Source organism: Lotus japonicus, chromosome 3 (assembly GCF_012489685.1).
Source record: "Lotus japonicus ecotype B-129 chromosome 3, LjGifu_v1.2".
NCBI lineage: Eukaryota > Viridiplantae > Streptophyta > Magnoliopsida > Fabales > Fabaceae > Lotus > Lotus japonicus.
The window spans coordinates 89,260,940-89,287,708 of record NC_080043.1 but is presented as its reverse complement, the minus strand read 5'-3'; the positions used below and the strand labels follow the sequence as shown (position 1 = coordinate 89,287,708).

Sequence of the window (26,769 nt, the reverse complement as noted above, 5' to 3'; positions counted from 1 at the left end):
TTTATAGTATTTTTATTGAATTTTCGGATTTTTAATTAATTCCGGATTTTATGAGTTTTTATTGTGATTTGCTAGATTTTGATAGTTTTTATCTATTTTTATTTAGTACATTTTTTAATTTTAGATTTGATTAGGGTTTATGTTGTTTATTTTTGTATTTTATCTTAATTTATATTATTATTTATTTTTAGAGTATTAATTATTTTTTATGGTATTTTTATTGAATTTTCGGATTTTTAATTAATTTCGGATTTTATGAGTTTTTATTGTGATTTGCTAGATTTTGATAGTTTTTATCTATATTTATTTAGAACATTTTTAAATTTTATATATATTAGAAAAGAACAACTTCTAGCATGACGTGTCGCTCTCACATGCCAAGTTAATGACGTGTCGCTCCCAGATTAATTCTCACCTAATATTTTACATGTAAGCTATTTATCCTTGGCCCCACTTGCCACATGTGCCCTGATTTTTCCTTACCTTATTTCTCATTAATAAAAAAATACATTTTTAAATTTTAGATTTGATTAGGATTTAGGTTTTTTATTTCTTGATTTTATCTTAATTTATTTTTTATTTATTTTTAGAGTATTAATTCATTTTTATGGTATTTTTATTGAATTTTCGGATTTTTAATTAATTCCGGATTTTATGAGTTTTTATTGTGATTTGCTAGATTTTGATAGTTTTTATCTATTTTTATTTAGTACATTTTTAAATTTTAGATTTGATTAGGATTTATGTTGTTTATTTCTGTATTTTATCTTAATTTATATTATTATTTCTTTTTTTATGGTATTTTTATTGAATTTTCGGATTTTTAATTAATTCCTGATTTTATGAGTTTTTATTGTGATTTGCTAGATTTTGATAGTTTTTATCTATATTTATTTGGTACATTTTTTAATTTTAGATTTGATTAGGATTTATGTTGTTTATTTCATGATTTTATCTTAATATAAAATATGTGATAAGTGATTTAAATCAACAATACATCCCATCAGCAAAAATCCTCTTAAAACCCTGCCTACCTCCACTATCTCCTCCATGGAATTCATCTCCTCGATGCAATTTTCATCTCATTTCTCCACTGAACGGAACCACCCCCACAAAATCGTCTCATCTCTCAACGGAACCACTTTGCCATCGACTTGCAATCGCATCCCTCCGATTTGCTGCCTTGGACTGATTGGGAAGGTTGCAGATGGAGGTTTCAAATTATTTTCTTCCTTTGCTTGCATAATATGTTATGGTTTTTTTCAATTTTATTTTACTTTACCTTTAACTTTCATTCACTCATGTTTGACTTCAAGGTCAATTTCGTTCATCACTTGCCATGCTAATTTCAAATTCTTTTCTTCAAGTTTTTTTTATAGATATTCCACCAAAAGAGATTCTTTGGAAGCCATGGATGGTGAGTCCATTTAATATTCTATATGGAATTTTGCAATATTTTTATTTGTTTTTTATGTTTTTTTATTCTCCTTTGTATGTGATTCTACAGGAAATATTTTATTATATTTTAGAGTTATTTTTAGAGTATAAATCAATTAGGATTTAGGTTGTTTATTTTTATCTTAAATTAATTAATACTCTAAAAAAAATCCGAATTTTTATCGTATTTTTATTAAATATTTTTTAAAGATTTTGTTTTGTTTTTATTGTCAATTTGTTAGATAGCCTCTCTTATGTTGTGCTATTTTATCTTGAAACCTGAATTTTAAAAGATTTTCCCTAATTATCTAAGATTTAAATAAATTATATTTTGAAAGAAGATTTACTACTACTCCTTACTAAATTTATAATGATGGCTTCGACTCCCCTCTTTGTCACGTTCCATGACTCAATTGGAGAGCTGGCCGGAAAAAGTGGTGAGCATTCTCCCTTTTCCTCTTCAAATTCCTTCTTTGCATAGTTTTGTTTATGTCTAATCTTATTTTGACTCGGGTTATAGGTGATGGTTCCGCCAATCTACCTACGCGTGTTGCTCCAAAATCAGTTTCTTGATATAATATTGTAGGTTGAAATGATTTTCTTGATCTAAGACATATTATGATTTGTTTTCTCAGACTATGCTAAGGAATGAAGAATGCAGGAGATTTCAAAAAAAAATTAGAGAAGAATTGTTGAAGTACATTAAAGGCTCGAGATAGAGTTTGGGAAGGAAAAACATGTGGCTTAATGCTTTTAATTTCTGAGGTAGGAGAATGAATCCTTTTAGTTAAAAGTTCTTTATGTCTAGCATTTGATTCATAAGATTAATGTATTGGTTTGAAGCTACTTATGTGTCTATTTTTAATTTTATTCTTTATGTGTTTTGGTTGGTTCAATTAGGCTAATTTGAATCAAATGCCTTAAAGAAATCAAGGCACTACTTGAAATAAGGTATGAGAAGCTAGAAGAAGGAAATGAGTTGTAGGCAGGAGAATAGAGAGACAGAGAGAGAGAGGAGGGTGATTGCACACAAAGAATGCTAATGAAGTGGATATGTTACTTTCAAACAAAAGCTATATTGGATAAGATTTGAAAAATAATTTAAAGAAATTTTAAAATTATTTTCCAAGAACTCCTATGCCATTTTGTTATAGCCTTGCTAAACTATTCAACTAGGTCTTCTAATGCTTTGTTTGATATGGTAGTGAAAGAGAAGAGAGAAATAGAGGAGAGAGAGATAAGAGTTAGTGTGTTTGATTGGCAAGGGATGAGAGATAAAGGGGCAGATTTTGTGGGTCCAATGTATTTTTTCAATCTTCTCATTTTGAGTAGACATAGAACAAAGTTTGATCAATTTTTTTAGCTTTCCAATTGTAATCTTATTAATTTTTTTGGTTATTGGGAGGGAGTAATCTTATTAATTTATTAAGCCTATCATTGTTTTTATATTTTGATATTTTTATTTTTATTTAAATGTCGATTCATGGCAAACTAATTCCATCTCTTATTCTCTATTTAACCCAACGATGAGAGAGAATCTACGTCATTCTTTCTCTACTATCACAGCTCTCATACAAACAACTTATATAATTTACTCTATACCACACGTATTTCTCTATACTCATCACATTTTGTTATATTTTTTATTAATGTCAACTCCAACAATCAATTTGTCGTGCAACGCACGAGTAAAAAAAACTAGGGGATAAACAAGGGGTAGTTTCAAACTCCAAGCGCAATGTTGTCTACCAAGAAGTTTTTGAGAACATATGAGTGGTTAGTTTAATTTTTTATCTTAATAGTTTTTTTAATACAAACTGACTTCTAAGTGACCTAACTTTATTTCATTGTTAAGATGATGTCTATGACATCTTATAAGTTGATGAACATCTGATGCAAAAATATTATTGTCGGTTTAAGGTTCGTTCTATTTTCCCTTACAATGAAATAATTCTTTATTGATTAAAACAAGTATGTACAAAGTCTGATATATATCTTAAATTTTGTAGGCACCCTGCAATATTGGCTCAAACATGGATGACTTGAAATAAAAAAAATGAGGTCATACTTTATGATTTATCTTTCACAATTCAGATTTGTGCTACTATCACGTTCTTTTTTTTTTCCATGATTAATATGTATTTATCATCTACTTTATTTGTGATTCTTTTTTGTCCACTTTCCTTAGCATTTCATACTCTTCTATTTCATCTATTGTTTAATAATCACTTTTTTTTTTTAAATTAAATATGTAACAGAATCACAGTTGTTATCTAATGTATTGACACGTTGAATTTTTTGAAAAAGAATCACGTGCTATTTCTTCCATTTTCAAAAAAAGAATAATTTTTTAATGAATGTACTAAGGGTGGAATCACGTTGTGGTAATAGGACAATCGTCACCCTTAGACACAAAATTGTTACTTGATATACTATAAAAGATCATAAACTCCCTATATATTTCGGCTCTTCTCCTTTAGAAGACAAATTTCAAGTAGACGAATCAATATATATTTCTTACACATTTTATTATTATATGCAACTAAAGTAGTGTTGACAAACTACTAATAAAAAAGTCAAACTTTTTTTTTGAAAGATAAATATATATATATATATATAATATCAAAAGGCTTGAGAGCAAACTCTTAAGCAGGAAATACAAACCAACCAACGGAAAAAACCCGAAAGTACACCCAAAGATCGAGCCAGACAAAAACCAAACAGAAGAAACCCAAAGACAGAAAGATAGGAAAACCTAGAAAGTGCCGGAAAGAAAACAGGACAGAGCAAACAAACCAAAAAAAAAATTCGGATATATTTCATAAATTTTGTAGGTACCTTGCAATATTGACTCAAACTTGGATAACTTGGTATAAACACAAAATGATGTCATACTTTATGATTTATCTTTTACAATCCTGATTAGTGTTACTATCACATCCTTTTTTTTTCCATAATATGTGTTTATCGTTTGCTTTATTGGTGATTCCTTATATCTATTATTTGTGTCATTGTTTTCATGTTCATGAAGAATGTGAAACGATTTCATCTTGATCTCAATCAGGCTTAGATGACAAGTCTTTTGGTCCACTTTGCTTAGCATTTGAGATCCTTCTATTTCATATGTTGTTTAATATATTTTAAATAATCAAATAATTGATTGATGTATCAAATACGATAGACATATTCCCCATGCAACGCGCAGGTAAAAAAACACTAGAATTTCCCCTTCTATATTGATTTATGAAATTTATAAGATTTTGTTTCTCTGATAAATGAGAATCCATTGAGTAAGATGATTTGCATTTAAGTCTGCTCTGAAACCTAAAAGTGGTTGTTGTTTGTATTTGCGTATAATTTTCAATTGTATGTTTTAATTTTAAATTACTATAATGCTATCTACGTGAGATTTTGTTTTATATAAAAAGTATCATTATACTTTTTTTATACCATCATTATATTCTAAACTAATTAATTGATATTATTTTAATAGAATAAATTTAATATAATTAACTTTAGTATTATTTTCAAAATTTTAAGAGTGTATATTTATATAAGTATATAACTATAATAATTTGATAATAAGAAAAGTAAGAGGAATACAAAATATTAATACATATGTACTATAAAATTATGACATGAATTTATTAGTGCTAACAAATTAGAGTTACGAGATCTCACGGGGAGAAACATTTTACATGAAAATGAAAATTTGTACGAGTTAAAAAAAATAAAATTCATTTTCTATAACTTAAGTGTATTTTTAATAATTTAAAAAATAATTATATATTTATGTATTGTTATATATCTAAAACACAAAAGCATTACCCTTTATGCAACACGAGTATACATCTTCACAAACAAAATTCAGTTATACCTCACATATGCAAAAATTAAAGCTTTTGGTTTATTATCTTCTGTGTTTTTCAAAATTTGTGCTCTTTAAATATCTACATCTTTATTATGATTATTCTTACATTCTTAGCATCTTAAATATTTATAATTTAAAATATGAATCGATGTATCAAATACAATAGACATATTCCCCGTGCAACGCGCGGGTAAAAAAACACTAGTAATATACATAAATTGTGAGAGCTGCAAAATCAGTACAAGCTAAGGCAACTCCATTTAGGGAAACTCCAACAACAATTGAAATAAACAAAAGAAGGTAAAGATAAAAGTAGGGGCAAACGCAATTTAATGTGCCACTACTTATACCATGACGGTGGTTCTTGTTGTCATGATGACCTGCGGCGGCGGCGGAGCCGTGTAGGTGTACCTTGTTGTGCAACAAATCGCCTTTATCATGCCCATTACGATGATGAATACCACGACCGGCACCAGCTCCAGGCTTGTAAGGCTTGTTAACTGTTACACCAACTCCTGAGTTAATTCCTTTTTTAAAATTAATTTTAAATTGAATACGGGTAAATTGATTTTATTTCAATTGTTCAATCCTATATGTAAACCATGAAATTATGATACAATAAAATCAATAACTGAAAGAAATTAATTTTTTTACAGTTGAAACCCTCTAGTTCATTATTTAAAATATAAAAAATTTAATTATAGATTATAAAAATTTGTTATGAAAAAAATTATGATAAATTAAGACTGAAAAATTATAGATGGGTCTCAAAGTAGACACCTCTGGAAATGGCTCTCAAGTCTCAACATGATATCAATAACATAATTCTTGCATTGTAGAATTTATCTTTAAACAAACATAAAAAAGATTGCTTTTCTTCTCGCCAATTGATTTTTGAAAAAACAGAAGCTGAGTTTATTGCTTCTCGCCATGATAAGAAGTTTTAGAATCAGATAGCATCCAAGGAGGGGAAAGTTGCAAACTATAAAACCTCTTTCCTTTTACCCCCTTCACGAATTGCTCTCTCTTACATTCGCTTCCGGGTGACAAAAGTTCAAATTATGTATGTTAATATCATCCAAAGCTTGGAAAACTCTCAATTATTACAGTGAATAAATTAAATAAAGAAGAACCTACTATATTTCTTAAAATCTCAATCAATAATAGTGAATAAAATGAGGTGTACCTGCATTTGAGGAGTGTTCCCAATCGACTGGAAGAAGAAGATGATGATGAAATAGCACCACAAAGTAAAATAACACAACACCCTTCATCATTTGCTTATAAAAAAGAATGTATTCCACAATATGAGATGCCCCTTCAAGTAATCCAAGGTTTAATATCAGGCCTTACGCTGACTTCCATTTATATACTTCACGGCCTGTACTTGGATTCCTAATTCCTTTTGTTCTGGGAATGGACATTCAAGAGAGGTATAGTACCCAGAGGTAGAGGGATTGTGCTAAGAGAGAATCAGAATGCGAGAGAGTGTGCTGAATTTCGAGTGTTATTTCATCCAATGAGCCCCCTCCTCTCCTACACTTGATAACTACCTCCTATTTATAGAGCTTGGGTACTACCTATTGGGCCAATTGGGCCTCCGAGGTCAAGGCCCATCTGAAGGCCAGGGCCCCGCCTCAGGGCGGGATACATGCTGGGCGTTGCCCCTCTAGGGGCTCGCCCAGTCCACTAGTCCACAAGACACCGAGCTCGAGGTACGAGAGCTAAGGGTGTCTTTTAAATGCTTTTACATATGTCTTACAGTACACCAGAATCTGCACTGCCAACATGGCTTGAGAAAAGAGAAGTAAACTATATCGCCAACATGGCGTGAGCAAAAGGAAACTTGCATTTTCAGCTACCCAGTCCACTGACTTGACGAGCAACCCGAGCTGGCAAGTCCACTAGTCCACAAGCGGCGAGAACGATTACTTCGTATTGGCGATAAGTTGGAGCAGGTGTATGATCGTTCGCCGGCGGAAAAGGTGGCAGGCATGGGTCATGTGCTGATCATTCAATCACCGACTGGCGGTAACCCCGGCGAGCGACTGAACTTTGTTGTTGGTGTCACCTGTCAGGCGATGGTGTTTGATCTTTATAATGGCGAGGCTTTTCGCGCTTTCCCACAAACAATAACAATTGGGTTTGACAGCCAAAAGATGAAGGGCGAGCGCCCTTGGTCCGCAAGTCCACAAGCTCGAAGCAGGAGAGCGAAGTGTGTCTCCAAACTGTGACCGTCAATCTTTGTCCCCTTGTGATTCCCCTAGCAAGTCGCCCGTTGCCACTTTCCACTTGGTACGGCGTTCCTCGGCTGGCGGTTTCGACCAACGCGCAGGAACTATTCCCAAGTTTCTAGTTGCAATAGCTTCCCCGCCTAGAAGATCACCTAGCCACGCTACTTGGCGGGATCAACAAAGGATGTATAAAGCGTGTAGGTCGCCGACATGGCGCAAATGAAACACAAACTGCCAATAGCGCAAGGAAATACGCAAATACATGAATCTCCGATTGACGCGGGACCTAGAAAGATGGTGTACAAACGCCTACAAGATTAAGGAGTCGTGGTGGCCCGCCTTATATGACGTGACTCGCTGAATAGAAGCTGGCTCGCCTGATGACATGGTCTCCCGCCAATCTCCCCTCGTAGCATCTTCATGGATCAAGTTGCTTCCTGGGCGAGCCCCCTAATATGGCGAAGGGACTCAACCAGTCCTCAAGACACCGAGCTCGAAGCATGAGAGCACAATGTGTCTTCAAGCTGAAGTCGCCGCCGCATCGTCCCTAGGAGAAGATCCGCCCAGCACGCATGCTCCTTCACTCGCCATAGTCTACAAGTCCACCAGACTCTGTGTCCAAGTCATGAGGAGTAGGAGTGTCCTCACTTGCCGCATCGCCATCACCATCTTGCTTTAGCCTTATAAGAAATTAGTTTGACTTGCTCGCCACTCTCAGCGTAAGGCCGCCACCATTTTGCGGTAGGTCGCTACCCTCATTTTTGGCGGTAGGTCGCAACCCTCTTGCGGTAGGTCGCGACCCTCTTGCGGTAGGTCGCCACCATTTTGCGGTAGGTCGCTACCCTCATTTTTGGCGGTAGGTCGCGACCCTTTAGCGGTAGGTCGCCATCCTCTTGCGGTAGGTCGCGACCCTCTTGCGGTAGGTCGCCACCCTTAGCGTGAGGTCGCCACCCTTTTGGCGACTTTTGTGTGTCTAAAAACTGAGTCTTACAGGTCGCCACCCATAGCGTTTGGTCGCCACCCTTTGGCATGAGGTCACCACCCTAGCGGTAGGTCGCCACCCTTGGTGTGATCGTCCCATTTCGGGACTCAAAGTGCTTCGGGTTCCAATGGCCAGTTGGATTACCAAAGCGGTGCTCAGTAGAATGGGCAATTTGTACCCCACACATCGCCAATGAATCCGGTGGTTACGTGGGCTTTTCCGGGGCTAATTTAGTTCATCGTGAAACTTGTTTCACTTTGTAACTAAATCGCGCCATCAGGAGCTTGTCCCACCCAATAACAAACCGCTTATGGAAGAGTCTTCCAAGTTTCATAAAACTTTAATGGTGTGCCTCAATTCACCCACTCCTTCTCTTTGATCCGATTTGCTCCTCTCTGTCTGAATCAAAACCAGTGAAGACAATATAACTTCTAATATCAACTTCAAAATAAGAAAATTAGGAAATACAACAACTGAGAAGGGAATCAAATGAAAGATGGAGGAAAAGTTTGAAGGAATTGGAAAATTTGTTGCCAGCGATCTTAACCATAGCAACGCTTTACTCGCCAAACTTCCACGGCCAAAACAAAACGTGCCCGCCAGAATTCCGCCGCCGGAGTAAAACGTGCTTGCCAGATTCCAACGCCAGCGACGTTCTCCCGCCGCCGAACTCCATCGCCAACAACACTTGCTCGCCGCCTAACCTCAAAACGTGCTCGCCAAAGCCAACGCGTGCTCGCCAAAGCAAACGTGCTCGCCAAAGCAAACGTGATCGCCAGAATTCCAACGCCTCATAAAAAAAACGTCTCGGGATTGGCTCTGCTCTTCATGTATTGTGCTCTGGACAGATTCCTCGCCGTCGTTCTTTTCTTCGTCATTACCAATCTGCTCTCCCTCGCCTACATGCTTCCTCGATCTGAAGCTTCACCTCTGTTGACGCTCTTCATTGTCGGTCTGAACCGTGTTGCTCCGATCTGCCATCGCTGGATGCGCCTTGAAGAATCTCGATCTGTCATTCTCTCGTGAACGCACCTTGTTCTTTCCCCTCCGCCTTGCCACCGATCTGAAACTCCTCCTTTTATCGCTGCTTGGGCGACGTGTCGCCCTTTTCCAACTTCGCGCGCTTTCTTTTGAAAGCGTCGTCCTCCTCATCAAGAATATAAGTGCTGGCGCGAGCACGCATCTCCTCCATCGAACGCGCCGGCTTACGTGTCAATTTGCTGTTCAACCCTCCCGGTAGCAAACCGTTTTTAAATGCTAAAGCACAAGCTCGAGGCTCCTCGTCCTCAACCTTGACCGACGCTGCGCTGTACCTTGCCATGTACCCTTTCAGTGATTCTCCTTCTTGCTGGCGAATATTATATAGGTCGTTGATCGTCACCGGCTGATTCTTATTCGCTGAGAATTGCACTAGAAACTTGGATGAGAAGTCTCTGAAATTTGAAATCGATCCGCGCGGCAAAGTTGTGAACCACGCCATCGCCGTCGATTTGAACGTCGATGGAAACATCCTGCACTTCACCGCATCTGACGCCGCAATTATCACCATCTTCGTATTAAAATACAGAAGATGATCCTTCGGATCGGAATCTCCGCTGTAAGAATCCAGAACTAACGTTTTCATGTTATCCAGAATCGCCACACTCTCGACATCTTCCGAGAACGGACGGAACTCAGCCACGGAATCTGCTTCTCTGCTTCCATCACCTCGCTGCTCGCGGCGGTAGAAATCTAACTGAGCCTGTAGATGCTCATTCCGCTGCTGGATGTTGCCAATGCTGCGCATCAAATGGCGCCATTGCTCCTGCGTCACCGCCGGTTGTTGTTCCGGAGCAGGTGAATTCTCTGGTGAGCGCTCCAGAGATCCCACCTGTGAAGGCGATGGAGGAGGTGGTGGTACAGGAGGTGATGGAGGAGGAGAAGGCGATTGTACTCCTGTCGTTCGTACCGGAGAATCCAGGACCACACGATGAGGCCGCCGAGGCGGCGAAATCCGCTGTCGCATTGGTGAATGATGTTGCCTCCTGCGTCGAGTCTCCATCCAAACCAGAAACGATGCAAACTCGATCGGAAAACCAATCACTAATCACAGAATCAAAATCAGAAAACCAGAGAATTGCCTAATCACAATCAGAGGTAACTTCATGCACAATCAATCCACGTGAATGGGAGTAGAGAGTTTACAGTCCCCACAGACGGCGCCAAAATGTTTTGGGAATGGACATTCAAGAGAGGTATAGTACCCAGAGGTAGAGGGATTGTGCTAAGAGAGAATCAGAATGCGAGAGAGTGTGCTGAATTTCGAGTGTTATTTCATCCAATGAGCCCCCTCCTCTCCTACACTTGATAACTACCTCCTATTTATAGAGCTTGGGTACTACCTATTGGGCCAATTGGGCCTCCGAGGTCAAGGCCCATCTGAAGGCCAGGGCCCCGCCTCAGGGCGGGATACATGCTGGGCGTTGCCCCTCTAGGGGCTCGCCCAGTCCACCTTTCTTTTTAATTGGACCAACTTCATTTTAATTGTGAAAGTGACTGGGTTTGTCTCCTCGAAATTTATTTGTGGTGGCCTGGGGTTGCAGGCATATATGATTTTGTTCTCTGTGGGTTTTTACCTATGGACTTGTTTTATGCTTGGTTGGTGTGGTTTGGTTTCGAGGGTTCGTAAAAGCTTATTAAATTGGAGACTGATGGGGAGCTGGTCTGCTGCTACTGCATGTTGAAGGATTGTTTAAAGCTATATAACAGACTGGGTTATGTAATTGTTTTTGGTAGATAAGGGTTTGTGTTGTTGTCAGTGCAATGGTGGGTGTAATGGGTTTTTTTAAGGGTTTTTAGTCGATTGGTGATTTGGGTACTCTTTTTTCTTTACTAGATTTTATCCCACTGGGTTTTCCTAATAAATATTTTAATGAGGCTTTGTCCCAAATCACCAACTAACTAAAGTAACAATAAGTTAATTTGTAATATTGGAATTTTCTTATATAGAAAAACTAACTCCCATACTATTAGGAAATGTGCACACTTTAACGTATCATACAATATGATATACACAAATTATGATAAAAGAGTAAATGCAAAATCAGTACAAGACAACTCCATTTAGGGAAACTCCAACAGTTATTGAAATAAACAAAAGCAGGAAAGGATAAAAGTAAGGCCAGGGCAAACACAGTTTAATGTGCCACTACTTCTACCATGACGGTGGTTGTTGTTTTCCCGATGACCCGCAGCCCCGTATACAGGAACTGCACCACCGCCTTGTGTGTGTGGCATGTTGTGCTGATCACCATTGCCATGACCACTCTCACTATTGTCATGACCACCGCCATGACTACTACCACCACCACGCCTGTTAACTGATACACCAACTACTCCTGAGTTAATACCCTTTTTTTAAAATTAAATTTAAATTGAATATGCGTAAATTGATTTTATTTCAATTTTCAATCCTATATATAAACCACAAAACTGTTTGGCGATGCTCTGGTTCCCATTAAAATGGGAGAGTTTGGAATCATGCAGTTCATTATTTAGAGTAGAAAAATTTAAAGTACAAGATAGGGGTGAACATGGGCCGAGTAAATCCAATGAACCCGCCCAACCCAATCCGATCCAATAGAAAAAAATGCGGGTTGGATCGGGCAATCGGGTTAGTCGGATGGATTTTACTACAACCCAACCAAGTTCGGATCGGATTTCAGATTCAGTTCAAATCCATCCAACCCAACCCAGAATTCATACATATAATAATAATTTTTATAATTTTACTCATACTTGGAGTGCTATTATCGGAGTGATGACTTTTTGAAACTTTGAGACTTAAGTATTTGTAGTTATTTGTCATATTTGAACTTAAAGTATTTGTTCGTAGTTATTTGTTACATGTTTATATATATAGTTATTTAGCATGTTGGAGGCATCTAAGTTCTAAGTGTCATGGCATGACATTTAGTGTTGTTTTTCACTTTTCAGATACTATTTATATTAGATTGTTTCATGTCATTTGGTAATGAAGTTTTATGTTTTCATGATATTTGGTTATATGTCATTTATGTGGTATTATTTCTATAACTTTTTGTGTCTTTTTCATGCTATTTAGTATTATAACATATTTAGTATTTTTTGACTTATGATTTGGCTTGACTTATGATTGCTCAGATGATGAAGTCCGTCATGGTATAGCGAAAAATATTAGGTCTCGTAGGCTTAGGCAGAGTTAGTTGGGTCTTTTGGTTTTCTTTGGGTTGTTTTGTCTCTTTTATTTAGTTTATTTTTCTCTCTTTGTAGTTAGGGGCTGCTTATAGGCTTATGGTGATTAGCTTTTTGTTGCACTAATCACTTTTCTCCTTTGCTTTGGTTTTGAGATTTGTTGCCAAACCATATGCTATTGTTATATATATAATTATCCTTTTGCTGTAAAAAAAATATATATATATTTAGTATTTTTTATAACTTTTTCTGAATTTATAATAATTTTTGCAAGATTTTTTAATAATTCAGATATATTATTATTTTAATATAGTGACCCATTAAATCCACCCAACCCAATCCAAACTTCGTCGAGTTGGTTCGGATCGGGTCCGAAGAATAAATTCGTGAAATCCAACCCAATCTTACCCAGACAATTTTGATCGGTTCGGATTTTATTTTGACAAAAATCTATCCTACCCAACCCATGTGCACCCCTACTAAGAGATATGAAACTCCTTCACTTTTTTTTTTTGGTTACAAGAGGAAAAGAAAAGCTCCTTCACTTTTAAATAAGTAACATAAAAGGACCAAAAAAAAAGAGTAACAAAGAAATTACATTAATTAAAATAATTAATTATAAGACGCCTCTGGAAAATAGCTCTCAAAACAAATTTACATGCATCAATAACATAATCCTTGCACCGTAGAATTTATCTTTAAACAAACATAAAAAGATTGCATTACTTTTAAGTGAGTAATATATATAAAGTTATCCTTCGTTCACATTCACTTTTCTCTTTTATTTAATATATATAAAGTTATCCTTCGTTCACATTCACTTTTCTCTTTTAAGTGAGTAATATATATATCACGATATATATCATTCATTGTTTTTTCTTTTATTCTTATCACATACTTAAATTAAAGTGTGGATCCAGTATTTTTTGAAGTATAGTAACAACTTTGTTGGTTTGACTAAACATCACACAATTCTTTAGTAGTTTTTTTTTTTTGATAAGCCACAATTCTTTAGTAGTGAGTTGATTAAATATTAGAGTTTCAAAAAAAAAAGAGTTGATTAATTAGTAAATACTATACTATTGATTTTTAATTTAAAAAATTAGAAGCTGAGTTTATTGCTTCTCGCCATGATAAGAAGTTTCAGAAACTGAAACTTTCAGAACCGACACTCGGATAGCATGCATCCAAGAAAGTGAAGTTGCAATTGCAAACTATAAAACCTATTTCCTTTCCCCCCCCCTTCAGGAATTGCTCTCTCTTCCATTCGCTTCCGGTTGACAAAAGTTCAAATTAATTATAAGCCAAGTATGCATGTATCATGTATGTTAATGTTATGACCAATATCATCTAGAGCTTGGAAAATTCTCAATTAATTACAGTGAACAAATTAAATAATTAAGAAGAACTTACTATATCTATTTTTTAAAATCTCAATTAACAATAGTGAATAAAATGAGGTGTACCTGCATGTGAGGAGTTTCTTTGGTGTTCTGAATCGACTGGAAGAAGAAGATGATGATGAAAAAGCACCACAAAGTAAAATAACACAACTTGCTTCCTCATGTCGTCCCACAACATGAGCTGCCCCTTCAACTCCAAGGGGATTTAATATCAAGCCTTACACTAACTTCCATTTGGATATAAAGCCACGTTCAAAAAAAAACCTTGGATTCCTAATTCCTTTCTTTTAATTGGAGCAACTTCATTTTTTTTTAATTACAATTTTGGTCTCCTAGGTGTGAATTAGGTTACTCTATTTTTATTTTTTTTTAAACTCGGTTACTCTATTTTAAAAAGAGTGATTATGGTCCCATGTTAATTTGACGTTGCACTTTAAGCATCCTACATGAAAATTTAAAAAATAAATTCTACCTTTTGGGTGGAGTGATGATTGAACTCCCACCCGTATGTTGCAAAATGAAGTTTTTACTACTAAGTCAATTATATTGCAAACTTAAATTAATATATTTAGAATATATAACATGTCAATTGGTGATTCTAGAATATTCATTTTATGCATAAGTGAGATTCAAACTCAAAATCCTTGCTATCGAGCTTGGTTTGCAGCACGGTTGGGACCTTGGCTGCTGTGATATTGTTTGTTACTCGGATTGTGCAGGAGTTGCAGGCATTCTGATGCAGTCGTACTACTGCGGTGGATCAGTTCTGGGCTAGGGACAGTATCGAGCGCGTTAGTGGCATGCTTCGTTGAAACTGACAGGTTGTTTTGGTGCAAATTCCTCAGGACAAGAACAACGCTTCAGATATGTTAGCTCGCCAAGCCGCTAGATGATGAGCTACAAAATCGTTTATCGCACAACCGTGAACGCACAAGGATGAAAGAAAGGAATTCAAGGAATGAATGAGGGTTTTTGGAATAAAGGTTTCAATTGTCGAAAGGTATGAAAGGGTTTTGCTGGGAAAGTCAAAAAGAAAGGAAAGAGGGAAGTGAGAAAATAAACGTGGGAGTGGATCATTTAGTGTCATTTTTCATTCATATTATAACCGACAATTTTCTAATTGGTAATTTTTCAACGGAGTTGCCGGCAATAGTGGTATTTGCGCTATATCATTGTCGCTAAATGTACATTTTGTCCTAGTGCATTTCAAATTGTACCGCTGAATGAGATTGCAAAGCCTAACATTAGTCCATCAGAATAGGTTCTTGGGCTGGACCGAAACTTTGTGGATTTGGTCTAGGTTTTGCCACTAGTTTATTTCTAGAAAAATCTAAAACTGGTTAGGAGTTTAAAATAAAAACCCAGAATGTTTCTTTACCACTAAAATGAATATCTATACCAATTTTATGTTTTTTTTACATCAGAAGAAACAGAAAGATAAACTACAGCTTTTCAGAATTAATCAATTGACCTCTCTCACTCCGACTTATATGTTCACTAGCCCTTATCATTATACTTATCTTGTTTATTACACATCCAAAAATAATTCTAATTTTTTTTAAGGCTTAAACCCCATTTTAGTTCATGTCTTTGTGTCGCCGTCTGAGGTAGGTCTCTAACCGGAAAAATTTGTGCAAAAGGTCCTCGTGAATGAAAAACGTATGGAGCCAGACCTTCGGCGAGTAATGAAATAACACGCTGACTGGGTTAATGAAGCTGACGTGGAATTAAAAAAAAAATTTAAATTTAATTAAAAACCTAAATTGCCTCGAAATTAATCAATTAAACTTATTAATTAAAAATTAAATTAAAAATATTGATTTTTAAAAAAATCATAAATCCTAAAATTAACTCAGAATCTGAAATCAACCCAAATTAGGGTTCCATCCTCCCACCTTTCTTCTTCTTCTCTTTACATTTCTTCCCCAATTTCCTCCATCCTCTCTTCTTCTTCTCTTTATAATCCTCACATGGAATGTCACATCAGATCACCCTCCCACACCAGATCACCACCTTAAATCAAACAAAATTCTCAAGCACCCAACTCACACACACTCATCTTCAATTTTCCGGGAAAATTTTCACACAGGGAAAAGGAAAGGAAAAAAGAAAACTCGTGAAAGGAAATTTCGTCGCGATTCAGTGTCAATTCCTCTTTCTCGCCCACCATTCTTCCTCCTCCGCTCCTTCCATGGTGGCAGTACCATGACTTGAAGGGAAGTTTCGTCGCGATGGGGGCCTCGCTGTCGAACATTGGACCATCGGTCCTGACCTCGGGGACATCCCTGAGAACTGCGTCGCTCGCGTTTTTCTTCACCCCATTCCGCCTGAGATTTACAACTTGGCCCGCCTCCACCGCGCCTTCCGCGGTGCCGCCTCTGCCGATTCCGTCTGGGAAACTAATTTACCGAACAACTATAAGGATCTGCTCCACGCTCTGCCTCCTGAACGGTTCCAGGAACGGATCTGGGTTTTTCATTCTGGGTTCTTCTCTTTTGTGTTTCTGGGATTTTTCTTCTCATCTTCGTCCATCTTAATCCTAGAATCACTGGTTGGTTAAAAAAATAGCAATTGGAATCAGACATGAAGATGAAGATGAAAGATTTATGTTCAAAAACTTGAAGAGATGAAGATAATTGAAAAATGATGGATGATGAAGATGATTATGAAAGGTTTTGTTTTGGGTTGATTGGGAATTTGGGGGAGTTGTTGTTAATTTTGGGGGAATTTGTTTTTATTAACTAAATTAGGTTAGTTTTGTTTTTTTTGGTACATAGGTTAGCTTTGTTAATTGGTTTTAGTATTTTTGTTAATTTAATTTATGATGTGTAATTTTAGTTTTTTAATTTTTAATTTTTTTTTAATTCCACGTCAGAGTTATTAACCTAGTCAGCGTGCCATTTCATTACTCGCCGAAGCTCCGGCGAGGACTGGCTCCAGACAATTTGCATTGGTGAGGATCTTTTGCACAAATTTTTCCGGTTAGGGACCTACCTCAGACGGCGACACAAAGACAGGGACTAATATGAGGTTTAAGCCTTTTTTTAATAAGTTGAAGTATTCTAATTAAAGATATTGAAACAAAATTCTCTTATATAAATCACGTTTTTTATAATTGTTATCTAAACATAAACCACATCACTTTACCTTACATTTATAAAACTCAATTATGACTAAACTCAATTCTAATTATGTTGATCAAACACACTAAGCCGGTTTTCCAATAAGTTGTCCTACAAAACCAATTCAATAGAGTCATGAATGAATCAGCTTTATATTTTCATAGTAAAAATATCAACTTATTTTCATTTTATTTTCTTCTGAATTCGAAAATGATAAAAAAAAATTCATTGTTTTCGCATTTTCTATAAAAATCTGCAAAACGAAAAATAAGATTAATAAAATGTGTCACTTAAATAATCATGGATAAATACAAACAAGTAAAAACAAAATGTCTTCTCATCTTCCAACGAGCAAATTCTGATTTATCAACAATGTTTTGTGCCTTTTACTTGCTACTAAATGGCAATCAAACAGCCTGGAATCAGTGGAATGTCTTGAATCCTACATTGTAGTTCTCGTTCAATTTGCCGGAGAAACCATACTTAGAAACCCCTCTTGTCCCTATTCAAAACTTCCATACAAAGAAAACCCCCTATATATATGAATATACACTCCTGAATCTCAATCACCTCAACTCTAACCATTATTTTACATTCTAATTAAACCATGTCTTCCTCTGCCTTCAAAGTTCTATCACTAGTCCTTTCTGCTTTTGCCATTGTGCAAATGACAATTGGTGGTGACCCTGACATACTCACTGATTTCATTGCCCCAGCTAATGGCATAATTGATGGAAACTTCTTCACCTTCACAGGCTTTCGTGCACTTTCAGGACAAAAGACACCACCCCAAGCCTTCAAGGTAATCAAAGCAAGTGGGGCAGAGTTCCCTGCTCTTATAGGCCAGAGTGTGTCCTACGCTGTCCTTGAATTCCCTGCTGGAAGCATCAACCCACCCCACACTCACCCTCGTTCTGCTGAGCTTCTCCTTGTTACTCAAGGTTCCCTTCAAGTTGGGTTTGTGGACACAACCAACAAGCTCTTCACACAAAGCCTACAAGCAGGGGACATGTTTGTTTTCCCAAAGGGTCTTGTCCATTTCCAACACAATGCTGATGCTAACAAACCTGCTCTTGCTCTTTCCGCCTTTGGCAGCGCCAACGCCGGCACCGTCTCGCTTCCCAACACGCTCTTTAATTCCTCCATTGATGACACTGTTCTGGCCTTGGCCTTCAAGACTCAGGTCTCCACTATTCAGAGTTTGAAGAAAGCATTTGCTCCTTAAGCCCCATGATGGGTAGAACATGTTGTTTTCTTCCATTTTCTTGTTTGTGTTCATTTGTTATTTTTTGTACAATAAGTGCTGCTATGTAGTAAGTGCCTAGCCGCAAACTTCTATTTATTGGTTTAATAAGTTGTTATTTCCATTTACCTATTTCACGGAATCTATATATATTAAAGCATTAACATTTCAAGCATGCCATTATCAAAAACCTCAGCTCCAGAATATTTTACAATATTTTATTCCCCTAACATTGAACCACAACGTGCCACGTGTCCTCGGGCCATTATTTTTGAATATTTTATTCAATCACTCTTCTCTCTCCCATTAACTTACTTTTTTTCTTCTCTCCCCCACTATCTCCTTTCATTAAATCCACCCCAGCACTCCTCCAACACACCTCCCAAATGCTCCAATCATGTGAGTTTCTCCTTTCTCTACTTCTCTTTACTCCCTCTTCTCCCTCCCACTATCTTCTCCACATTATTTTAATTTTTAACTCTCCACCTTTCTCTCAACCAATCAAATGATTTCATTCCCACTATTTTTTTCTACCACATGTTTAAGCTGCTTATTCTGTTTTCCAATGATGGTAGCCTTTGTGAGGATATGATTGTTCTTCAGGCGGGAGCGGTTGATTATTTTAAAACTTTGTTTGCTGAGACAGTGGAGATTGACACTTCTTGCTTGGCTACTCCTAATCTTCCCTCAATCCCGCTCCATTTTCTAGAGGACCTTACTAGCCCTGTGTCGAAGGAGGAGGTCTTCCTAGCTCTTCAGCATATGGGATCATTTAAAGCTCCAGGGCCTGATGGGTTTCATGCGGCGTTTTACAAATCTTATTGGGATGTGGTTGGTGACACTGTTGTCAATTGTGTGCAGGAGGCTTTTGCGACCCAGAGGTTTGACCCAGCTTTGGGAGAGACCCTGGTGGTTCTCATCCCCAAGGTTGATTCTCCCTACTCCTTCAAGGATTTCAGGCCGATCAGTTTGTGTAATGTCATCTACAAGCTCATAACGAAGATTCTGGTTAACCGTATTCGACCTATCTTGAATGATATTGTTAGTCCTATGCATAGTAGCTTCATTCCAGGCAGGAGTACTAGCGATAATGCAATAGCTCTCCAGGAAATTGTTTATCACCAGCGTCGTCGTCGTAAGAAAGGAGGTAACTTAGTTTTTAAACTTGACCTTGAGAAGGCTTATGACAGGGTAGACTGGCGTTTTCTTAAGGAGACCTTAATCGCTTTTGGCTTCCCCGTAACTTGTGTGAACCTAATCATGTTCTGTGTGTCTGCGTCTCATCTCTCCTTGATGTGGAATGGGGCTAGGCTCCCCTCCTTCGCAGCGAAGCGTGGCCTTCGGCAAGGGGATCCCCTGTCTCCCTATCTCTTTGTCCTGTGCATGGAGAGGCTTAGTTCGGCGATCTCCACTGCAGTGCTTGATGGGCGTTGGGATCCTATCTGCACTGTGCGTAATGGACCGGGCTTGTCTCATTTATTCTTTGCTGATGATGTGCTCTTGTTTATTAAGGCGAAGAATAATCAGGTGAGAGTGCTAAAAGAGATCCTGGATAACTTCTGCAAGGCTTCTGGTCTGAAAGTTAGTGATACGAAGTCAAAAATTCTGGCCTTTACTGGTATGAGTACTCAGAAGAAGAATACTGTGACTTCTATTTCGGGGTTTCAATTTACTTCCAATATTGGGCGTTACTTGGGTTTCCCTATTTTCCAAAGGAGGGTATCTAATAGTGATTTCAATTTCATTTTTGACCGGATGAATTCGCGTTTGGCGGCCTGGAAGTGCAAGCTCCTTAATAGGGCGGGGCGGATCACTCTTGCTCAATCGGTTCTCTCTGCTATGCCTGCCTATTGCATGAGTCAGGTTTGGGTGCCCCAAGGAGTGTGTGACCGCTTGGATTCCATTATCAAGCAATTCATCTGGAAAGATAGACATGGCAAAGGTCTGCATTTAGTGGGTTGGGACCGTGTTGCTCGGCCAAAAAGCAGGGGAGGGTTGGGGTTGAGGAAAGCTCGTGACCATAATGTGGCTCTTCTGGGAAAACATGTTTGGCAGCTCCTCTTTGACTCTCCGAAACCATGGGTAAATCTGATTAAAGCTACTCACTTTCCTGACAGTTCTTTCTTCCTTGCTCCTGCGAGTGCTGGGTCACCAGTGTGGAGAGCCTTCATTAGAGCCCGTGATGTTCTCCGGTCTGGGTTCGAGTTCAAAATTGGTAATGGTAGTTCGTCGTTTTGGTATGCCCCTTGGTGTGATCATCTTCCTTTGTGTCAAGCTGTGCCTTTTGTTCACTATTATGATGCCCCTCTGCGTATTCGTGATGTTTGGGATGGAGGGACCTGGAATCTGAGCAGACTGTGGACTTCGCTTCCTCAAACAATGGTGAATAGTGTGAAGGGTGTGGATGTGCGGATCAATGATCGGGTTCAGGACGGGTTTCGATGGAAGGGTACGGTTTCAGGTGAGTACTCTACAGCGTCGGGGTATGCGTGGATATTGGATCAGCGTGATGTCGTTGGCGCAGAGAATTCTCCTCATGTTGCGAGTTGGAGCTGGGTGTGGCGTCTTAAAATTCCTTTCAAATGCAATCTCTTGGTTTGGCTTGCGGTGAATAATGCTCTTCCTACGAATGACCTTAGGTCCCGGCGTGGGATGGCGGCAACAGGTGAGTGTGTTCTCTGCAGCAATGGTCCCGAGACTTCTCTTCACAGCCTCCGCGATTGTGCCCAAGCTAGAAGCATCTGGCAGCGTCGGGGTTTTGATACCGCAAGTCCTCTATTTTGCGTCGCTGAAACAGGGGATTGGTTGCGTGGCCTGCTCGAAGCGCATGCCTCTGCTATTGCTACCATTTGGTGGATTTGGTGTGCTCGGAACGCAGTGTGCATGGAGGGTATTCAGCTCTCCCTTTTCCAGATTGATTCCAATATTTCGGTTATGGAGGCTGATCTGCAAAACGCCTTTGCAGGTCGTCTGGAGTCTCCGTCGCGCACTCCTCGTTTGGTGACATGGGCTCCGGCGATGGATAATTGTGTTGTCATCAATGTGGATGGGAGCGTTTGTGGTAGCCCGCTGAGAGGAGGCCTTGGTGGTTGTTTCAGATCTGATATGGGGCAATGGCTGGGTGGTTTTTTTGGCTTCTTGGATGATGTATGTATCCTGCACCTTGAATTGCTTGCTATTTTCCATGCTCTCACCATTGCGTGGTCTCGTGGTTGGCGTCGCGTTAATTGCCAGTCTGATTCTTTGGAAGCTGTGAAGCTGGTTCACTCGTCGCCGGTGGCTAGCCACCTGTATGCGTCGTTGATTTGGGATATCAAGGATCTGTTGAGTCGTGACTGGATGGTCGTTCTCCATCATGTGTTACGGGAAGGAAATGCTTGTGCTGATTTCTTAGCAAAGCATGGAGCTCATCAAAATGAAGCGTTGCTGAATATGGACGCTCCCCTGGATGGCATGAGTTTTTTGCTGCTTGCTGACGCGTCAGGCGTCGCGCGTTTGAGGCCTTAGTTTCTTTGTCCTTCTCTTTTTTTCTTTATGAGCTGTTTCAAAAAAAAATTCTGTTTTCCAATGCATTATTTTCATCTTTTTCTTTTCCTCCTGCATTAGTGAAAACGCCAACCTTCCTATGATATCCTATCTTTCTCCAAGACCAATTAATGAATTTGCAATACCCAAAATCTCAAATACTAATGCCTACTTACTTTTATTTTGATTGGAAATAGTAGACCAGTTAAGGATTTATACTATCAAAGCATGCAACAGGTACCCACTACCCATAAAGCATGCTTCGGCTATTCTCTTCTTGGAAATTATTTATTTAGTAAATTTTGTTTGTTTGCATTTAATAAATAATTTACTTTGACCTTGGAAGAAGAAACGTTTTCTGCAACTAATTATATATCTTCTCAAATCTCAATTCCTCCCATCTGAACGTGCTTCGTACAAAAGGAGTTTTGAGTTGCATCTCATGACTATGTTGCATGGGCTCGCCAATTCTTCACAGAGGCGCAATTTGCTCCAGGAGCTTTTGGCCGTCGTAGCTTTGGACGAGCCATATTCCGTCGTCGCCGCCTCCCTGGCGAAACCCATAATCTGCTATAATTTTATTTAGTAACGTTGAAGCTTTTCGTGAATCATTTTGGGTTTCTCAGTGGGCTGATTATCATTATTGATTTGGGTTCTTATTTTCTGCTTTGATTTTCTTTTTATGTTCTATTCTGATTAGATGGAAGAGAATTCTAGCAAGAAGAACTCAATAACTGAGAAGCGAGAAAGAGGAACCTGAGTTGGTGTGAGTGGTGAGGTTCTGATCTGTTGAATTATTTTTTCTAAAACCTTTGTCCTGTTTAGATCATCATTTTCCTGTAATGCATGAGTCCCTGATTAGAGAAAACTTTGAACATGACTATGATGAAACTGCTCACAATAAGCTTCTTGATGGGATGATTTTGTCAAGTAACCCCTCGGACTTAAGAAATATTTCATGACACTCTTATATCAGTCATGAAAATGATGATCTAAACAAGAGTGACTCTTTGAAACAGGAAATTTAAAGGGTTGCCTTGGGTGTGACTCTTTGATGTTTGTTTTGTTGTTCTGTTATTTTCTTTCACCATTACCATAGCAGTTTACAGTTTTTTTTGCTGCTGGAGCTAATATTCAATTCCTCTTTTTATGTGTCATTTTATTCTTTATTTTCAGGTTCTACTCTTATTGAAGTAGAAGATAATTCTGATCGAAGAAGGTACAAAGACACATAGCAGAAAATTGCAGAAGGAAAATCCTCATGGAAAACCAAATTTTAGAGTTTCAATGTTCAACCACTCTTTGCTCTTCCATCTCTTTAAATTTATCTATCCTAACCTGAAAAGTGTTCCTTTGTGGATCATATAACCATCGAATTTTATTTTACTTTGTACACTTCTTTTGAAACAAAAGCATCCTGGTGATGATATAAATGCTTAGATTTGAATTGTTAGATTTAGTTCTTGGTTTAGCTGTGTTGTTTGGCATTTATTTCAGCTCTAAGTTATGTTTTAATTCTTTTCTTGCAGTCAAGAGATACGACCTGGAAGCTTATCAAAAAGGATCAATTGCCATGGATTTAGTTAAAGCATGTTTTATAGTGTACTGACTGTAGTCAATTAAAGATTTATCTCTGTCATTCAGTTTAGATGCTAGCATGTTTTTTTATCAATATGGTTTTGGCTATATTTGGTGGCTAAAATTTTTCAAGGTTCAGTTATGTGTTTTTCTGAACTAGGAAAACACTAATGGAAATTGGAATAATAATTGCTTAATTTTGTTGGGTTGCCTCTTACTTATATTTGAATAAAAAATTCCCATAAGTAGAAACTAGGAGTTAGAAGTTTGAACTATCCCTAAATAACTGGATCTTGATTTGTTTGGGGTGGACATGTAATGGATGAAGTTACTAAGTACCGTATTATGGGAAAATGAGAGACAGGAAAGAGGTAGCAGATGTAGCATTTACATACTTGAATCCTGATTGAAAATTGGAGTTGTACAATCTACTTATCAGTGTTCTATTATACAATGGTGATCTTTGTGATGTTGCTTCTTTGTGATTACTTTTATATATATTTAGTGACAATGTTTTATCTTTCTCATACCTTATGCTTGAGTATGGCTATTCTATATCTTTCTCATTCCTTATGATTGCAATTGCAGATGCAATCTGGACACAGAAATATTGAAATATGTTGAAGAAGCTTTATCCAAAAGGTGTCTACGCTGTCTGCTGTGGAAATTGGATAGATGTTGAGGGTTAGATTCTGATTTTGAACTTGCTGTGGGGATCTCTGCTACTAGGCATAGCTTACAAATTTTTTGGGATGTGAAATTAGTTGAATAAAATTATCTGTTATATTTGATGACTAATTTCAACTGTAGTATTACCCCAAACGAACATTGATGCTTTTATAATGTTAATGCATTTTAATATTTTCTATGGCTTTTGTTTATAGTAATGAAAGTTGTTGTTCAACATGGACTATATTTGTTGTCCCATGTAAGAAGCCTGCGAAGCCTTCATAAATATTTTTTTCCCCATTCTAATTAATCTCTTCCATATATTTTTTTTCCCTTTTCTAATTTCCTGAGAAAATAGATTTTGCTGGAAATTTTATTTTTTCTGAGTGGGTTCGATGGGTTTTGATTTTTTTTCTACAAGAAAAGATTGGAGGAAACCACCTGGATTTGATTCAGCTTTTGAGTTGTATTGATTACAGTCACTGCTCAATTCTAGACATGTTATTTGGTGAAAAGTTTGAATGTTTCTTTCATTTGTATCTAAATGTAATGATATTAATTACAATATATTTTTAATTATCTTTGGCTATCTATTTATCCAGCAGCAAATAAGTTATATTATTTTTATAATATTTTTCCTCTCAATGAGGATCTTGGTGATGAAAATAAAAACCTAAGGTTATGCATTATTTGTTTTTTTTTTGTCTTTGCAGTCCCTTAATCCTAACACTATGTGCAGAGGGTATCACTAACATTTAATATCAGAATTTGAATGTTGATTATCATGTAAATATTTGTTCTTTTCACTAACATAATATAACGTATATTAAAATATATTTTTTTACTTTAGATTAATTTTAATTGCTTTTTTATTATTATTATCTATTACTCCATGATAAAGCATTCTTTTTATTGTTTACTCAAAGTGCACATTCCATTATGTATCTTATTTTCATCCATTTCATATTCATTTGGAATTGGTGGACCCAACTCTGTTGAGGCATTTTATGTTTTGGAACCCTGATTGTGTAGCTTTTATCATCATATCCATGTAGAACATAGAGATTAAAGATGTTTTTTTTAAGTTCTAATTACATTTATATTTTTTTACCTCTTGATTTTACATCTCTTTTTATTATGTTCTTATTAAGAATGCTACATAGATACCCCTGACATGTACTTATGATGCAGCTAGGCTCCTCGCTGCTTCTTCTGATGCCTCCATGTAGATTATTCCTTTCTTCAGCGATGATAGTAGAAATAATTTCATTCTCTTAAAGTTTTTCAGAGCAAGCGAGACTTTAGGATTGTTGAAGCTCTCAACATGCTTCTTAAGTGCTTAGCTTGGAAAAATGAGTTTGGTGCTGACAGCTTGACACCATCAGAGAAGAAGATTTTTGGTTACACTGAGTTACAAGGAAAATTTTGTAAAACTGATGAAGTTAATTTAATAGAGTGTAAAACAATGGATTTCAGTAGTTAGCGTAAAATACTTTCACTGATGTAGATTTTACAGTGGGATAGAACTGAGACTTTTGTGGGTTTTAAGGTATGAAAAAGGAGTGGAAGACAACTCTACAAAGTGAAAACTGCATGAAGTATTCACCCCATTTTAGGGACATGTTAAAGTTCAATAATGAAGTGTAGTATCTCATTTTTATCGTGTTTGTCGTGGTTCATTTTTTTACCATGACTATTAATGATGCTATTAAATTTTCTGATGTTATTTTAATTGGGGAGTTGAAAAAAGAAAATTGTGCTACTTGGAGAGTTAGAAGAATGAACAAAGAGGAGGTTAAAAGAATAAACTGGATAGATGCTTTTCAAATATTGAATAAACTTATAATAGAAAGATATATTTAGGCCATATATTTTTATCTGGAGGATTCAATCTTGGTATTGTTTTAATATTCATCTTCAATATTTTTTATCTCAAAGAATCTAGGCACCACTAGACACAATCAAGGGGTGGCTGAAAGAAGGAAATTGGCAGCAGGTAGTAGTATAGAGAGACAGGAAACTACAGGGCATGCCAATTGGATAGTATTGAGCAATACCAAAGCAAGAAAATCTGGAATTACAATGGTGTTTTTGTAGATGGAAAACTAACACAGGGTGATGTTTCTGAAACCACAACTGTTGAGCAGAAGTAATAAATTATAAACTTAATTTTGAATATCAGTTGTTTCAACTTAAGTTCAAATCCATATAATTGATTCTGTTTGTGGATATCAAGTTTGTTGTGAAAATTCCAATGGGACTTGGTGGAGGACTAGATAAGCATTTCACATGGAAATTATTTTATGTTAATTAATAGAAAAATATAATTTAAAATTCTTTGGTATTTTTTTCATATTTTTTAAAATAATTATAAGAGTAAAATATAAAATTATAAAAATATGTTGTACGGGAATTGAAAACATTAATATATGTGTTTTATATGAGGTGTGCTAAAAAACTCTCACGGAATATATATATATATATATATATATA

At 37.0% G+C, this 26,769-nt stretch overlaps 2 protein-coding genes and 1 long non-coding RNA gene across 5 annotated transcripts; 2 read left to right on the top strand and 1 right to left on the bottom strand.

Annotated features, from left to right (window-relative positions):
• Positions 1-5,460: 5,460 nt before the first annotated feature.
• LOC130747134 (uncharacterized) lies at positions 5,461-14,340 on the bottom strand. Of its 3 annotated transcripts, none has more exons than XM_057599974.1 (2): positions 14,203-14,333; positions 5,461-5,808 (listed from the first exon to the last, which is right to left on the bottom strand). In XM_057599974.1, the coding sequence occupies exons 1-2, from the start codon at positions 14,315-14,317 to the stop codon at positions 5,510-5,512; spliced, it is 414 nt and encodes a 137-aa protein (XP_057455957.1). In that variant the 5' UTR covers positions 14,318-14,333; the 3' UTR covers positions 5,461-5,509. The 3 variants fall into 3 exon arrangements, 1 of the variants encoding a protein (XP_057455957.1); XR_009022324.1 differs by lacking the exon at positions 5,461-5,808 and adding an exon at positions 11,748-11,883 and having other exon boundaries at positions 14,203-14,340; XR_009022325.1 differs by lacking the exon at positions 5,461-5,808 and adding an exon at positions 11,765-11,895 and having other exon boundaries at positions 14,203-14,339.
• A 3,477-nt stretch (positions 14,341-17,817) lies between these two features.
• On the top strand, positions 17,818-18,676 carry LOC130742974 (putative germin-like protein 9-2). The gene has a single exon (XM_057595087.1). The coding sequence runs from the start codon at positions 17,869-17,871 to the stop codon at positions 18,484-18,486; it is 618 nt and encodes a 205-aa protein (XP_057451070.1). The 5' UTR covers positions 17,818-17,868; the 3' UTR covers positions 18,487-18,676.
• Positions 18,677-22,331: 3,655 nt separating this feature from the next.
• On the top strand, positions 22,332-25,969 carry LOC130747133 (uncharacterized). Its single transcript, XR_009022323.1, has 5 exons — positions 22,332-22,802; positions 23,206-23,248; positions 23,559-23,631; positions 24,196-24,291; positions 25,468-25,969. It is a non-coding gene; the product is annotated as an uncharacterized LOC130747133 (long non-coding RNA).
• Positions 25,970-26,769: the final 800 nt, after the last annotated feature.

What these genes read in the sequence shown, in the direction of transcription:
- LOC130747134 (XM_057599974.1), bottom strand. Translation starts at nt 14,317, where the DNA reads ATGTTGTGGGACGACATGAGGAAGCAAGTTGTGTTATTTTACTTTGTG. An exon ending in AAGAAACTCCTCACATGCAG is followed by an intron (nt 5,809 to 14,202) that starts GTACACCTCATT and finishes TTGGTGTAACAG; the next exon opens with TTAACAAGCCTTACAAGCCT.
- LOC130742974 (XM_057595087.1), top strand. Translation starts at nt 17,869, where the DNA reads ATGTCTTCCTCTGCCTTCAAAGTTCTATCACTAGTCCTTTCTGCTTTT.